The sequence below is a fragment of the Talpa occidentalis genome, unplaced genomic scaffold (genome assembly GCF_014898055.3).
Source record: "Talpa occidentalis isolate TD23 unplaced genomic scaffold, MPIMG_talOcc4v2.1 talOcc4.3, whole genome shotgun sequence".
Taxonomy (NCBI): Eukaryota; Metazoa; Chordata; class Mammalia; order Eulipotyphla; family Talpidae; genus Talpa; species Talpa occidentalis.
In genome coordinates, this window is record NW_023603184.1 from 76,906,694 (window position 1) to 76,920,927 (window position 14,234).

Genomic DNA, 14,234 nt, shown 5'->3' on the forward strand with positions numbered 1-14,234 from the left:
GGACTGTTACTAAGGAACTATAAGAGACTAGCTCAGTACCCCTAATCTTGTACAACTCATGAAAGTCAACTCTAGCATCTGAATGTAAAGTGCAGGAACAGAAACAATTTGTAGATATTTAAGACAAAACATGTATGAGTTGGATTCTGAAAGGATAAGCAAATTCTGTGTCCATGAAATAGACTGACTCAGGAATTATTTTATTATCACTCACTTATATATCAAATATTGTGCTCAACTATGAAACTACAAAGAAAAAAATATTTACCTTTCCTCTTAAATCTGGGAACAGGGAAACAGTCAGATAAATGAGTGTATGAATGAATAAGGACAAAGTCTAAAAGAAAAGTGGAAATTTTGAAAGTGGAAGCAAAGTTAAATTGTGAATGCAGGAGAACATGAGCATGCATATTAATGTAGTGTTATACATTTAATGGTCTAGTGGATTTCAGAATTTGTCAAAGTTTTTTATAATTAATCAAAATTGAAGGTCAAGTCACATTTAATTTTAAATTTCTTTTAATCTGCAATGGATGTAAATAAAGGTTATACAAGCTTATTCACTTAATCCAGTAGGGAGTAAATATTTCCTTTTTTAGATAAACTGATTGCATTAAAAAACAATGAATACAAATAAGGGTCAGATTCTTAAAAGCAAATTCCAAATATTTGAGGAATAGTTAAGTTGCATTTAGATAAATTACAAAAATTAGGGGAAAAATCTATTGCAGAAAAAAAATTCTATCCTCTTCTCTACCAATTCATCTTGACATTATTTGTGTTCAACTTTTACAAAAAAAATTCTGAATGGAAATTAACCAGAGGAACAACTATTTAAAGATACTGAGCAATTTTACATGCTCACTTTAGAGATGCCTATTTCTTGGGTAAAATATGGTTGAAATTATTCACAAAAGGAGTATAAAAATGAAAAGTTATACAATTCAAATGAATGAAACTGTCAACCATGAGATAATATTAATTCTATACAATAGGTGTTTTATATCTATGACGTTTGTCCAGATTCTACTTTTTTTAATCTCTTCTTAATTTTTTTGTTCACCATTATGACCACAGAGTTTGAAACTTGTAAGGAAAGACTGCAATCTCATTTTAACTTTAATCTTGATGCCCTTACCAGTAAAACTCTTTTTTTTTTTTTTTTAATGTTAGTATATATTTTTTAAATTAATTAATTTATTTATACACTCACTGGGTACAGTCAGAAGCGCGGGAGGGTGAGAGAATTCACCAGAGCCAGAGCAGGGAGCAGAACAGGCAGAAGGACCGAAGTACACTGCTGAGGGGAGCAGCGGGCGGCAGGGGAGGTCTGCGCGCCATGTGGGACCCTCCTCCGGAGGGCTGGGGAGCGAACCAGCGCTGCAGAGGCTGCGGGCAGCTTCGCAACCCAGCGCTCAAGCGCTGCGCCGCCGGAGAGGTCCTGTAAAACTATCTTTTCATAAAACCTTTATAGGGTTTCCCCTGGTGGAGCAGCGGTTGAGCGCTGGGCTGCAAAACTGCCAGCAGCCTCTGCAGCGCCCACCGGGGTGGGTCCCACATGATGGGGCGCAGACCTCTCCTGCCGCCCACTGCTCCTCTCAGCAGTGTACTCAGGTCCTTCTGCCTACTCTGTTCCCCGTTCTGGCTCTGGTGAATTTTCTCACCCTCCCGCACTTCTGACTGTACCCAGTGCTTTTATAAATAAATCTGTTTTTTGTTTTATGTTTTTTTTTTTTTTTTTTTAAAAAAAAAAAAAAAACCTTTATAGGTTCAGTCCTGAGTCTCTCAAGGAATTTCCCTCCTACCAAATACCAAATAGTTTGAGGATCCAGCCTCACTTACTTCTCCACTTGGTAAAAAACTATTCACCTAGTAGCTTTACAAAAGTATAACCACAAAAATGTATAGCCATTAAGGCATTGGGACCAAAAAGGACCCAGTGCTAAATTAATGATAAACAGGACTGAAACCAAGGGAAGCAATCACACACACAAACCACATGTGGAATAGAGAGAAAATCACACCTCTGGCATATACCCCAGCTCTTGTATGCATAAATAAATAAATCTTAAAAAACACACACAGAGGAAAAAAACAGCATTTTCTGTAGTTACTATTTTTTTTTTTTTTTTTTTTTGTCTAGCGAGGGAATTTGGAAACAAAAGAACAACACAGCATCAAGATGGAAGGAAATTGGCAGACATTAGTCTATATAGACGGAGACCGTCCATTTCACTTTTCCCATAATTTAATCATATTGATATTTTAAAAAAATCATCACTATAGTATTCTTTTTTGAAAGTGGCTTCAGAGAGAATATGAATTAATCTTAAAATCAAGAATTTTCTGAAATGGAAATTATATCAATGTGTTGAGGTTTGAGTTCTTGGATTCACCTGCAGCTTTATCATAAAAAGTTAATTCAAGAGTCTTTCTGCCATTTTGAAAACAATTTGAGTTGAGAGAAGTCATACCATATGCTCTGCTTACCCAGGCAGTGTAAAGCAAAGTGCTGAACAATTATATGGTGGATTTGATCAGTTTTGACAGTCAGTCTGGAAACTTAAGCCAAAATTCCCTGGTTATTCTACCACAGCAGGTTTTGGGACTGAATTATGTGACTAATTGTATCAAATTTCTACTTTACCTTGGCAGTGGCCTCACAAATCCTGCATGTGCAAAATGACTCTCCTGATCAACCTTAACAATTCTCTTTGTCATGGCTATGTTGCAGCTTCTGTATCACATACCATACAGTCAATATGCATAAAAATGTCTAAATGCCCTTCTAAATACTCTGGATTGTCTTGAAACAAAATCAATTCAAAATATTACTTATCCTCAATTCTAGCACTTTACATTCACCAACTACATTATTTGACAGGAATCATTGTGCATTTATAATCTAACAAATATAAATTAGTTGAGAAGGTTCTTATTATTTGCTTGAAATAAGACCAAGAATCATGAAGATTATCTGGATCATCACCATAGTCATATAAAAAATGCATGATATTGACAGTATATATTTTACAATACTGTATTATTGAAACTATACATTAGTGAAACTAAGGTGCTCTAAATAGGAAGGCCATTATCAACAAATGGCCACTGCTTTTCTCTAATTTAACCCCAAAATTTTATCTAGAGAGCCAACAGGGGAGTATACAACTCACTTGGGATACTCATGAGGCTAAACTAATCTTGACAAAACTTCTTAATGTACAATGATTATATAACTTAGAGATAAACACAATAGGAAGGGGTAGGGTATCACATCTGATAGGAAAGGAAATTAAATTTGGGACAATTTATCTTTCACAGCATATTATGGAGCAATGCCAACAGGCCACAGATGCACATTTCCCGAGGAGCCTAAAAAGACATCTGTGGGGTAGGGGAAAAGGCAGTTTATATTCAAAGTGTAATTTAGTAACAAAATTTAAACTATGCCCAGATGAATATTCTAAATATACAAAAAAAAAAATCTTTTGTACACATTTTCTTTGTCCCCATCATATCAATTATAAACTAAATGTCTAGCTCATATACAGTGGTGAGTCAGAAAAGGACACAAAAATGAGATAGATCAAGAGAAGAATGGGGTAAATATATACTTGAGCTACTGCATAATAGAAAATAGAAAATAATAAATAGTAGTTTTATCTATAATTCATTATTCTCTTGATTTTGAGGCAAAATAAAATTCAAATATGTTAAATCTTATGTTAAACCTTATGATATATTCAAAAAATTAGTTTCTACTCCTTTTTTATAACTTCTATTATGTCCATTACTAGGGAAAGACATGAATGATGTCAAGACCAGTGAACATTAAATTGTTTCACTGCCTCATGGTTCACATATGATTGCTTAGCTATAATTTGCATCATCAGTATCACTCTTGTGGCCCAAGTCTTGAAAGGAGTAAAACCAAAATCAAATAACATGTCTTTTAATAAATCACTTACATAATTTACAAAAAAGTCAGGATCTAGTATAATGTAGACAATTTCAAGTGCCACTTTTTACAATATTTAGAGCTGAGGAGGAGGGAAGGAGAGATGGAGGGAGAACGAGAGGTGAGTGGAGAGAGAGAGAGTGAGAAAGAGCGAAGACAGGCAACAGAAGTCTATGTCAGAGAAAACTCATTAGAAACTCCAATTTTACAGGTTGTAGAAGACAATTATACTACCTTGGACCACACTTCGAAAATTATTTCTTATGATCATACAGTAGATGATTGCCCTCTATCCCTGTCCTATCTTATTAAATAAATCACTTTATCTTAGTCTGTTTTTATGATAGATATCTGAACCTGAACAGGGATCACATTTTTTTTTTCATCTTTTTATCTACTTGAGTTCAAGCATAGTGCCTAGCACATAAAAAAATCGTTTACATATGAATTAAATTTTAAAAAATGGATAAGAAAATCTTTACATTTCCTATTCAGAAAGAAAACTTCTACTTAACAATGTTACTGATTGTATTGATGTTGACTGGCAAGTGATTTCATCTGTGATATTTGCAAAATGATTTCTTATTAATGTGTTCTATGACTGATCAAATTTTGTAAAGTAACCCATTAAATAACAGTGTCAGACTCCCATGGATATACTGAAACCCATGGTCTTGAATTCCTTTCTTTCTTAGTTTTCAGAAAGCCAAACTGTTGGACTATATTGCCATTTAATAGGTGATTCATTTAAATTAAAAAAAAAATGGCGTGGAAATGAAAAAAAGTCATACCTTTTCTGCTCTTCTTAGAGGGGAGGGGAGGATTTATGGCTTGATTATTTAGAATAGGAGGGGAGGGCCTCCCTGATGCCACAAGGGGTTAAGTTTCGCACCATAAATCTATCTGCAGTTTGATCAACACATTGAGCAAAAGACCTCTCCAGGCTGGCCCACTGTTCTCCTCAGCAGTGTATTTCAGCCAGTACACCTGTTCTGTTCCCCACTCTGTTTCTGGTGAATCCTCTCATCCCACACTCCCGCCTCACCTCTGGCCTACACCCCAGCTCTTGTATATATAAGTAAATAAAATAAATCTTAAAAAAGCAAGGTGTTAAGCACAGCCCTATGAAGCTATCTGCAGCCTCTGCAGCATGAGTTTGATCCCCAGCTGACCAGGGAGCAACCCACATGACACAGCAGACCTCTCCTGCCTCACCCTGCTCCCCTCAGCAGTGTATTCAGTTGATCTGCCTGATCTGTTCTCCACTCTGTCTTTGGTGAATCCTCTTACCATGCGCACCTCTGGCCTGTACCCCAGCTCTTGTATGCATAAATAAGTAAATATTTTAAAAAATAGAATAGATGGATATTAAAGTACTAGTAAATAAAGTAAAACAAATAAAGCAAAACCTAAAGAAGAAGGCATAATATGAGGTGTTATTATGTTGAAAATCAGAGAAAGGAGTGAAAATAATGATATCAACAAATTATTTTACACAATTCCATGTACATATACTTGATCTGATGAGCAATTTATTTTTACTCTGAAATTCACTCTGAACTACTCAAAATATTATATGTCCATTCAAAATGAGATTTCATAATTTCATAAAGTTACTAACCTTCTTTGGTACAATTGATTTGGATTTCATCACTAAAGTCTCCACAGTCATTGTCACCATCACAGGCCCAGTGACCTGGGATACATCTGCCACTGGCACATCTGAACTGATTGTCAAAGCAAGAGTGAACACAGCCAACTTCATCACTCCCATCACCACAGTCATCATCTGGAAAGAAACATCAATATGAAAGTATTAAAAACTAATCCAGGGGGTCCTCCTGGTGGCGCAAGGGTTAAGACACAACCTATGAAACAATTTGCAGCCAAAGCAACAGGAGTTTGATTCCCGGTAGGCCAGGGAGCTACCCACATGGTGCAGCAGACCTCTCCTGTCTCACCCGCTGCTCCTCCCAGCAGTGTATTTCAGTTAGTCTGCCTGTTTTGTTCCCCACTGGGTCCCTGGTGAATCCTCTCATCCCCCACACCTCTGGCCTGTACCCCAGCTCTTGTATGCATAATAAATAAATCTTAAAAAAAAAAGAACTAATCCAGGATGAAAATTTTTCTCATTAAATATCTAACATCTCTCTTGGTATACAGTTTTCCTTTATTATTGAAATAGGTATTACCCATCTATGATCAACATTCCCCACGAGTAGCAGGAACATTATTTTAATTTTTATACTGATTCACTTCTAATTTAGTATCAACTACTAAGCTGAGAGAAAAATATCCTTGACTTTGGATTTTGAGGCTTAATTTCTATTTCATTCAGAAATGACTAACTGCTGATCAAACAAATCTATGTAGCATGAAATAACTACAAAATGAGAGGACAATGGTTATTGTAGGAATTTCAAGAAGTGATATAGCTTCTGTTATAATTAATATGCAAAATTATTATTTGGTTCTTCAATCTTTCTTGCCCCGTGTTCATAGCTAATTTTTTTTTTTTTTTTAAGATATATTTATTTATTTATATAAGCACTGGGTACAGTCAGAAGCGCGGGAGGGTGAGAGAATTCACCAGAGCCAGAGCGGGGAGCAGAGCAGGCAGACTGATGAAGCACACTGCTGAAGGGATCAGTGGGCACAGCAGCGGCAGGAGAGGTCTATGAGCCATGTGTGACCCTCGCCAGCAGCCAGGGATGGAATCAACGCTTCAGAGGCTGCAGGAAGCTTCGCAACCCAGCGCTCAACTGCTGCACCACAGGGGAGGCCCCATAGCTATATCTTTAATTCAGTTTATCCTTTCCCATTTTTCAATATGAGGATCCATTATATTTTCCCACTGCCAGCTAAGTGTGTACATCAAGTATTTAACATGATTTTATTCATTCAATATTGTATTTTATAACATTGATGAGCAAAAAGAAATACCATGTGATGAATGAAGGTAACCACATTATTCAAGATCCTGCTTTTGTTACTTGCCCTTTCATTTAAAAAGGTAGTTTCCAAGAACCTACTAACATTATGTGTAACTATTTTCACTCTGGGCAACAGTTGTCCATCATCGTTATAAATTATATGTAGTCTTAACTCACAAATATTTCAGGAAAGAGGTGAGAGCAAAGTAAAATTATCAAAGTTTAAATTGAAATCAATGGCTGAGAATTCATCAGTTTACATATAATTGATTTACCTGTATTTAGAATAATTTAGCAATTATCAATCAAAATCATAATTATTACAATTATCGTAATCATAAATTATAATTGCACATCATACATGAAAATTAAGGTGACAGAGTTGAGAAGATCTTGGTAATAACATAATAATTTATAAATTACCCTATTCTGAGATTACAAAACATTTCACAAAAGTACTTTGTGGAACCTGAATAGTCTAGGTCATTTCCTCAACTGTCCTTTTTATATTTGTGGACTTGAATTCTGTCCTGCATAATATCTAGAATATTATCAATCATATCCCTAGGCAACAGATATTGAGTGGCCTATCATTAATGCTAATCCAAAATGATGTGCCAACTGCCTTCTCATCACTTGTCTTGACCATTTCACTTGGCTTTGCAAACTTCTCTCATAAACTGCATCTGAAAGAGGAGAAGCAGAACAGGCTCCCAATCAAATCAGTGCAGTACAGTGCACATTTGGTACTTGCCAGAATCACAGTGCCATTTGCTGCTAATGCATCTTCCACTTTTGCATATAAATTGAGTCAGTGGTTCACACGTTGGGAATTCTGTGAAAGATATAAACAATAGGAAAGATATTACTGACAGTTATTGTACTTGACTTAAGTTCTATTATATTTCAGCTGTGAATGTAATCAGAACTCCTACCCGGTCCTCCACAAATGGCACAGAGGAAACATTAGATGAAAAAATAGAGAGATTAAGTTCCTGAAGACCAAGGGTGCACATACAGAAGGTCTCTGACTGATAATGGTTTAAATTACTTTTTTTTTTTTTTTTACTTTGCAATTGTGGGGAAGTGATATGCATCCAGTAGGAACCATACTTTAAATTTTGAATTCGGTCATTCTGGCTTCCACTTTTAGTAGAGTATTCAATAAATACATGAGGCAATAAACACTACTATACAATAAGCTTTGTATTAGATAATTTTGCTAAAGTTGAGAGTAAATTAAATGGTAAGAGCATATTTAAGGTTGTGATGCCTGGAAGGGTAGATGTATTAAATGCATTTTGAATTATGGCATCTTCAATTTATGATGAGATTGTCAGCTGCACTTTTAGTATTTATTTTTTTAAACGAGTACTCCCAGTGATTGAAAGCAAAGGAAAATAATTTGTTTAAGGAGTATTTTGTTTCATTATAGTATTAGAAAAATGCATTGATACCAATAATCTGAACCAAGGGAATCAACCACCTCTTAGTGAATAATGCCTGCATGGAACTCTATACTCAGGTGTTGCAATGTAATATGCATAAACTTGACAAGGGAAAGTCTTTTTCTGAACATAGAAAGTCAAACTTGGAAAGTTAGCTCTACATTTGCCTCTAAAAGATGCCAACATCACAAGTTCAAAGTAAAAAACAGCAAATGCAACTCAGTAAGATCAGATTAGTTGGTACCATACAATTATAAGGATTTTGAAAAGTGAATTTAGTTTCAAAAACTTCCTGAAAATCAGCAACAGCAAAGAACCAGATGTCAAATGAAGTTTTAATCAATTAAATCAGAAGATTTGCTTCCTTAACCTTACGTAACTAGAATATTAGGCAATAGGGTAAAAAAATCAGTCTGGAAAAAACAAACAAAAAAAGATAACTAGCCAATTTAAAGGATTAAAAAAAAATCATATGATCAACAGATGCAGAGAAAGCATTTGACAAGATTAATTTTCCATTAATGATGAGATCTTTTAGCAAAACAGGGATAAAAGAAAAAAAAATAACATAATTATGGTCATATATGCCAAAACCACAGCTAGAATCATACTCAAAGGTGAGAAACTGGTTCATACCAAAATAATTAGAAACAGAAATATGAGGATGTGTAGAAAAAGAAACTCACATATACTATTGGGAATGTAGACTGGTTCAGCTCTTATGGAAAAAAAATATGGATTTTCTCAAAATATTAAAAAAATAGATATAGCTTATGATCCAGCAGTTCACTTCCTAGGTATCTATTTGAAGAAGGCAAAAACAGTAATTCAAACCGGATATATGCACTCCTATTTCATTCCACCACAATCTACAATAATCAAGTTATGGAAGCAACCTAAGTGCCCAAGGACCAATGAGTCCCAAGGATTAAGAAGATGCTATCTGTGCACACAATGGAATGCAACTCATCTATAACAAAGATGAACTCTTGCCTTTTGCAACAACATGGATGGGACTTAAAGGGATTATGCTAATGATAAATGGTCAGAAGGAGAAAGGCAAATACTGGATAATTTCACTCAAGCATGAGATATAGAAAAACAAAACAAAAAAACAGACAAAACTAAACCAAAGCAAATCTACAAATATGACCGCAGTATTGAGGTTACTAGCTGGAAAGGTAGGGTGTATAGGGACAAAGTGGGGAAGGGCCTATGGTCTATGTTAAAGGGCTGTGATGTTTTAATGATATGTATTATGTGGTGACATATATCTGAGGAAGCATAAACCTATTAAACTAAATCATATACAGTTATTCCAATGTTACAATGAAAATATGAATTGAAAAATAAAAACAGAGCCTCCCCTGGTGGTGCAGGTGGTTGAGCGCCGAGCTGTGAAGCTGTCCGCAGCCTCTGCAGCGCCGGTTCGATCCTGGCCATCCCGCGAGGGTCCCACATGGCGCAGCAGACCTCTCCTGTCTCGCTCACTGCTCCCCTCAGCAGTGTATTTCAGTCAGTCTGCCTGTTCTGTACCCCACTCTGTCTCTGGTGAATCCTCTCACCCTCCCGTGCATCTGGCCTGCACCCCAGTTCTTGTAGAAATAAGTAAATCTTTTTTTAAAGATATAATTTTTTTTTTAAGATTTATTTATTTATTTGTTTATAAAAGCACTGGGTACAGTCAGAAGCGCGGGAGGGTGAGAGAATTCACCAGAGCCAGAACGGGGAACAGAACAGGCAGAACGACAAAGCACACTGCTAAGGGGATCAGCGGGCGGCAGGAGAGGTCTGTGCGCCACGTGGGACCCTCGCCTGGCGTCAGGGGATGGAACTGGCGCTGCAGAGGCTGCAGGCAGCCTTGCAACCAAGCGCTCAACCGCTGCACCACTGGGGAAACCCTACATAAAAAAAACTTAAAAAAAACAAAAAAAAAAAAAAAAAAAAAAAAAAAGTGAAATGATTTGACAGCTTCCTCCAAAAAATGGACTAAGGAAATGGAAGCTCATAAAAGTTAAACTTGCCTACAGTTATATATATTCTTAATGAATAAAGTTTTTTGGAATGCAGTTCATCGGACTATATCCATCACACTATACCATGTCGATGTCTTATCTTCTATAAACTAACCATCCATGAATGTATCTAAACTGTTACTTTATACTACCCATATTTTTAGTGTACTTTAAGCTTAAGAGTTAACTATTTTTAGAAATTATTTTATTAGGTAATGTAGAATTTCTTTCTATTAGAGATATTTCTCTAAATAGTTTTACAATTATAACATTGGGTTAATGATTTTTTTTTCACACTGAACACTTTTTATAAGGTCGTAAAGTATGGAAATTTCAGTCATTCAGAATTTGTGATTTTATCTTTAAATTCTATCACACTATCAATTTTTCATTTATTTTTATGGGAAATCACACCAAAATTCACCTAAACATTTCTGTCACACTCCATAAGACCTATCCTTGATCATTTCTTTTGAAGAGTTGAGGACTTTACAACATACTCCAGGTGGTAGTTCCATTTGAAAGTAGGTCACAGAGCATTTTATTAGTACCTTCATCTATGAAGCACAATGGTGATGAAATGTTTAGGAAACAATAATTTAAGTGACGTGGTTTTAACTCCTTTAATATGGTTTGTATTTTTCCCTGAAAACTATGATATTTAAGCTGAAAGTCCACAGTAAGTGGTAAACAGTTGATTTATGGGATTAATAGTAGTATGTGAGCAAATTACTTTTGTTTGAAAGTATCAAAAACACATATATTACCTATAAGGGCTATTTTAAATTAGAATTAAAAGCTAGAATATGAGTCCTCACACTTAAAAATGATGAAGCCAGTCAATACTACAGACTGTAAGAATTATCCCTAGTAGCTGAGCTGGAAAAATAACCTCAGCCAGGGTGACCAGCAGTGCTATCTAGTAAACAGATTCCAAGTGAGAGTCATCTATTGTTATTGGCAACTTGCTCAAATCTCAAGATAAATGGATATTATTTAATAAATACCAGCTAGGAAAAGTGGTGATCTCAAGTCAGATCTAGTTGATAAGATATTCTTGATTACCTACATTTTTACTCCCTAAAAATAATTTAAGTGAGTTTACCTATAAGTATGGCTATATGAGGTATTTTTTGAATGGACATTTTCTCAAATGGAACAAATCTTTATTAAATTTCATTGTTACCAAATAAATTTTACAATAAATAAACATTTTCAAAACCCAAAAATATGTGACTAGAGTCTAAATATGATTCAAAAACAGATGTAATCTGCAGCAACATAGATGGAACAAAATCAGATGAAGAAAGACAAATTTCATTCATTTGGAATACAGAAAATCAAAACAAAGGGTCAGACAAAACCAAACCAATATCAAACCTGAGAAATCTGACCAAAGTTCTGAGGCTACCAGAGTGGGTAGAGAAGATGGAGAGCAAATGAGGGGGCCGAAAGAACAGTGGTGAGAGCCTCCCTCATGGCACACGTGGTTAAGACATAAACGGTGAAGTTATTTGCAGCCAACTCTGCATGAGTGCGATCCCCAGCCAGGGAGCTACCAACATGGCACAGCAGACCTCTCCCACTGCTCCCCTCAGCAGTGTATTTCAGTCTCTGCTTGTTCTGTTCCCCACTCTGTCTCTGGTGAATCCTCCCACCCCCTACACCGCTGGCCTGTACCCCAATTCTTGTATGCATAAATAAATAAATCTTAAAAAAAAAAAGAACTGTGGTGAAACAGGCTTCTTGGCAGTACACGTGGTCTGGTAATAAACATCTAAAGAGGTATGATACGCTAACTCTGAATCCTATACAGTGTTATGAACTAATGTTACTTCAATTAAAAAAAAAAAAGAAAAAAAGACAGAAGTAAAACAGGAGATTATTGATACATGGAGATAAAATATTATATCAAAGAAATACATGCGACAACTCAACTAATATTCTGACATACAAGTGGAAGTACTACAAAAAAAGTGAAAATGCTTAAGGAATAATTTAATCAATACTTCTAAGAGTTTTATTTTGTTACCTGAAAAGAGAATGAAAACTTATGGTTATGTTTCAAGAATCAAGATTAATATCAAAAATAAATATTCTTCCTTAGATGAAATGTTTAATATTTAGATGATATCCAACAGACATGAATTACAGATTTTAAACAAAATATTAATGGGATTTTAGTTCAAGTGAGTAAACAAATGTAAATAGACTCTAAGCTATAATGAGATCTAATGTAACATTACCTCTTTTGGATCTATAATATGTTAATTCATGTTTCTAAATATCTCTTCTATAAACTTAAGAACATATTAATCAGCATTGCAAATTAAACCAGAAAAACTAGTTTGAAAACTTCAGAAACTTGGCAATATTTTATTGGTTGGAAAATTTTCCATATAACCTTTAAGATTCATTTTATGTTTTAAATTCTAAAAAAAAGGACCCAAATAAACCCATATATTATCTCCTAAAAGGTAACAAAATTTTAAAATAAAATAACCTTAAATCCAGCATATCTTAAATCCCTACCCACAGCGAATGTGTCATATACCATGCAATTAAGTCTTAAACAATTGCATCTCATTTCTTATTAAATTTTTACATTAGTCTCAGTTATATCATTTCTCTTGGCCACCTTGCAGTTCCACTTAGCTTAAAAAGCCACAAAGGCAAATTATATATAAGAAAAAAAAATTAGGATCTGGAAGAAGCAGGGGACAAATTTCCAAAATAAACTATTATATTAATGGAAGGGACATTTGGGGGTAAAGTTATGAATGTTTCACTTCTGTTCCTTCTCAAAGCTGTGTGTCTCAAATCGCTCTGCCTCTCTGGTTATAGAAGTCAGAAGCAGCAGCATCCAGAAATATACAATAACCTGAAAGCATTTAGTGTTAAAAAAAAAAAAAAAAACTCAGCAATTTCCAGGATCATTACAACATTCTAGTAAAATATGTCTACTTTCAGAAAATTAAAAAAAAAGTTAAAAAAAATCTTAGTTTTTTTTTCCTGCTTCATAATGCAATAGAGTGCAAAATATTTGAAAGGGTTCTATAAAATAATTAAATATAATGGTCCCTTATTTTTTACTAATGTAGGGATATGTTGTGTCTCTAATACCTTGGTGTCCTATCACCAGTCTCTGTAGTGATTGAGAAATTATGTCAAATAGCATATACATTTCCCCCTAGAAAAATGAACAAAAGCCATAAATTAAATGTGGTACCTCCATTTCCTTTCATGCTAGTGTTAACTTAAAAGTTGAGAACAGTTGATTGAATATTTCAGTTTGTTTCTGGGTATGTGTTCTGTTAAAATACCAATATGGATTCTCATATTGACAAAGATTTAAACATTGCATATAATCCTTCATTTCTTGACTTTGCATAAATACATTTAACTCTGGATATTCCTTGAGACAAAAACTGTAGGGCAGTTGGAAGGATACCTGATTAACTCTGAAAGAGAGAAATTATGAACCAAAATATATACTTCAGCATGCTAAAATTACAGCAAGGCAAACACGCTGTATTTTATTTCAGTAGTTACTTCAACCTCATATAATACTTAATATAGATTAATGGACTGTTAAAAAATCTTCTATTGTTACAGGTAGTATACTCAATTTATCTATATATCTTTCACTTAAAATTTATTGCCATGTTATATGTATGCTGTTATGTAAATGGTAACAATTTTCTCTCTCTCAAGGGTAATCATGGTTGGTATGTTACTTAAAATTATCCAGTATACAATCCTTAGAAGAATGTTTCTCAGTGATGTTGATTTAAGATGCAATGTCTATTCTTTCCAATCCCTAGCCTAGCATTTTCCTATTTATTCCTTCTCCTTGGCTGCAAAACAAATATTTTGA

The 14,234-nt window shown here is 34.8% G+C and overlaps 1 protein-coding gene across 1 annotated transcript in view; it reads right to left on the minus strand.

Moving 5' to 3' along the window:
* The window catches only part of LRP1B (LDL receptor related protein 1B), a 1,722,250-nt gene that overhangs the window by 601,848 nt on the left and 1,106,168 nt on the right, over positions 1 to 14,234 (minus strand). Inside the window, exons 19-20 of the mRNA XM_054699700.1 lie at positions 7,649 to 7,729; positions 5,583 to 5,750 (exon numbers count right to left, since the gene is read on the minus strand). Coding sequence (XP_054555675.1) covers positions 5,583 to 5,750; positions 7,649 to 7,729 — 249 coding nt within the window. The remainder of the gene's footprint in view (positions 1 to 5,582; positions 5,751 to 7,648; positions 7,730 to 14,234) is intronic.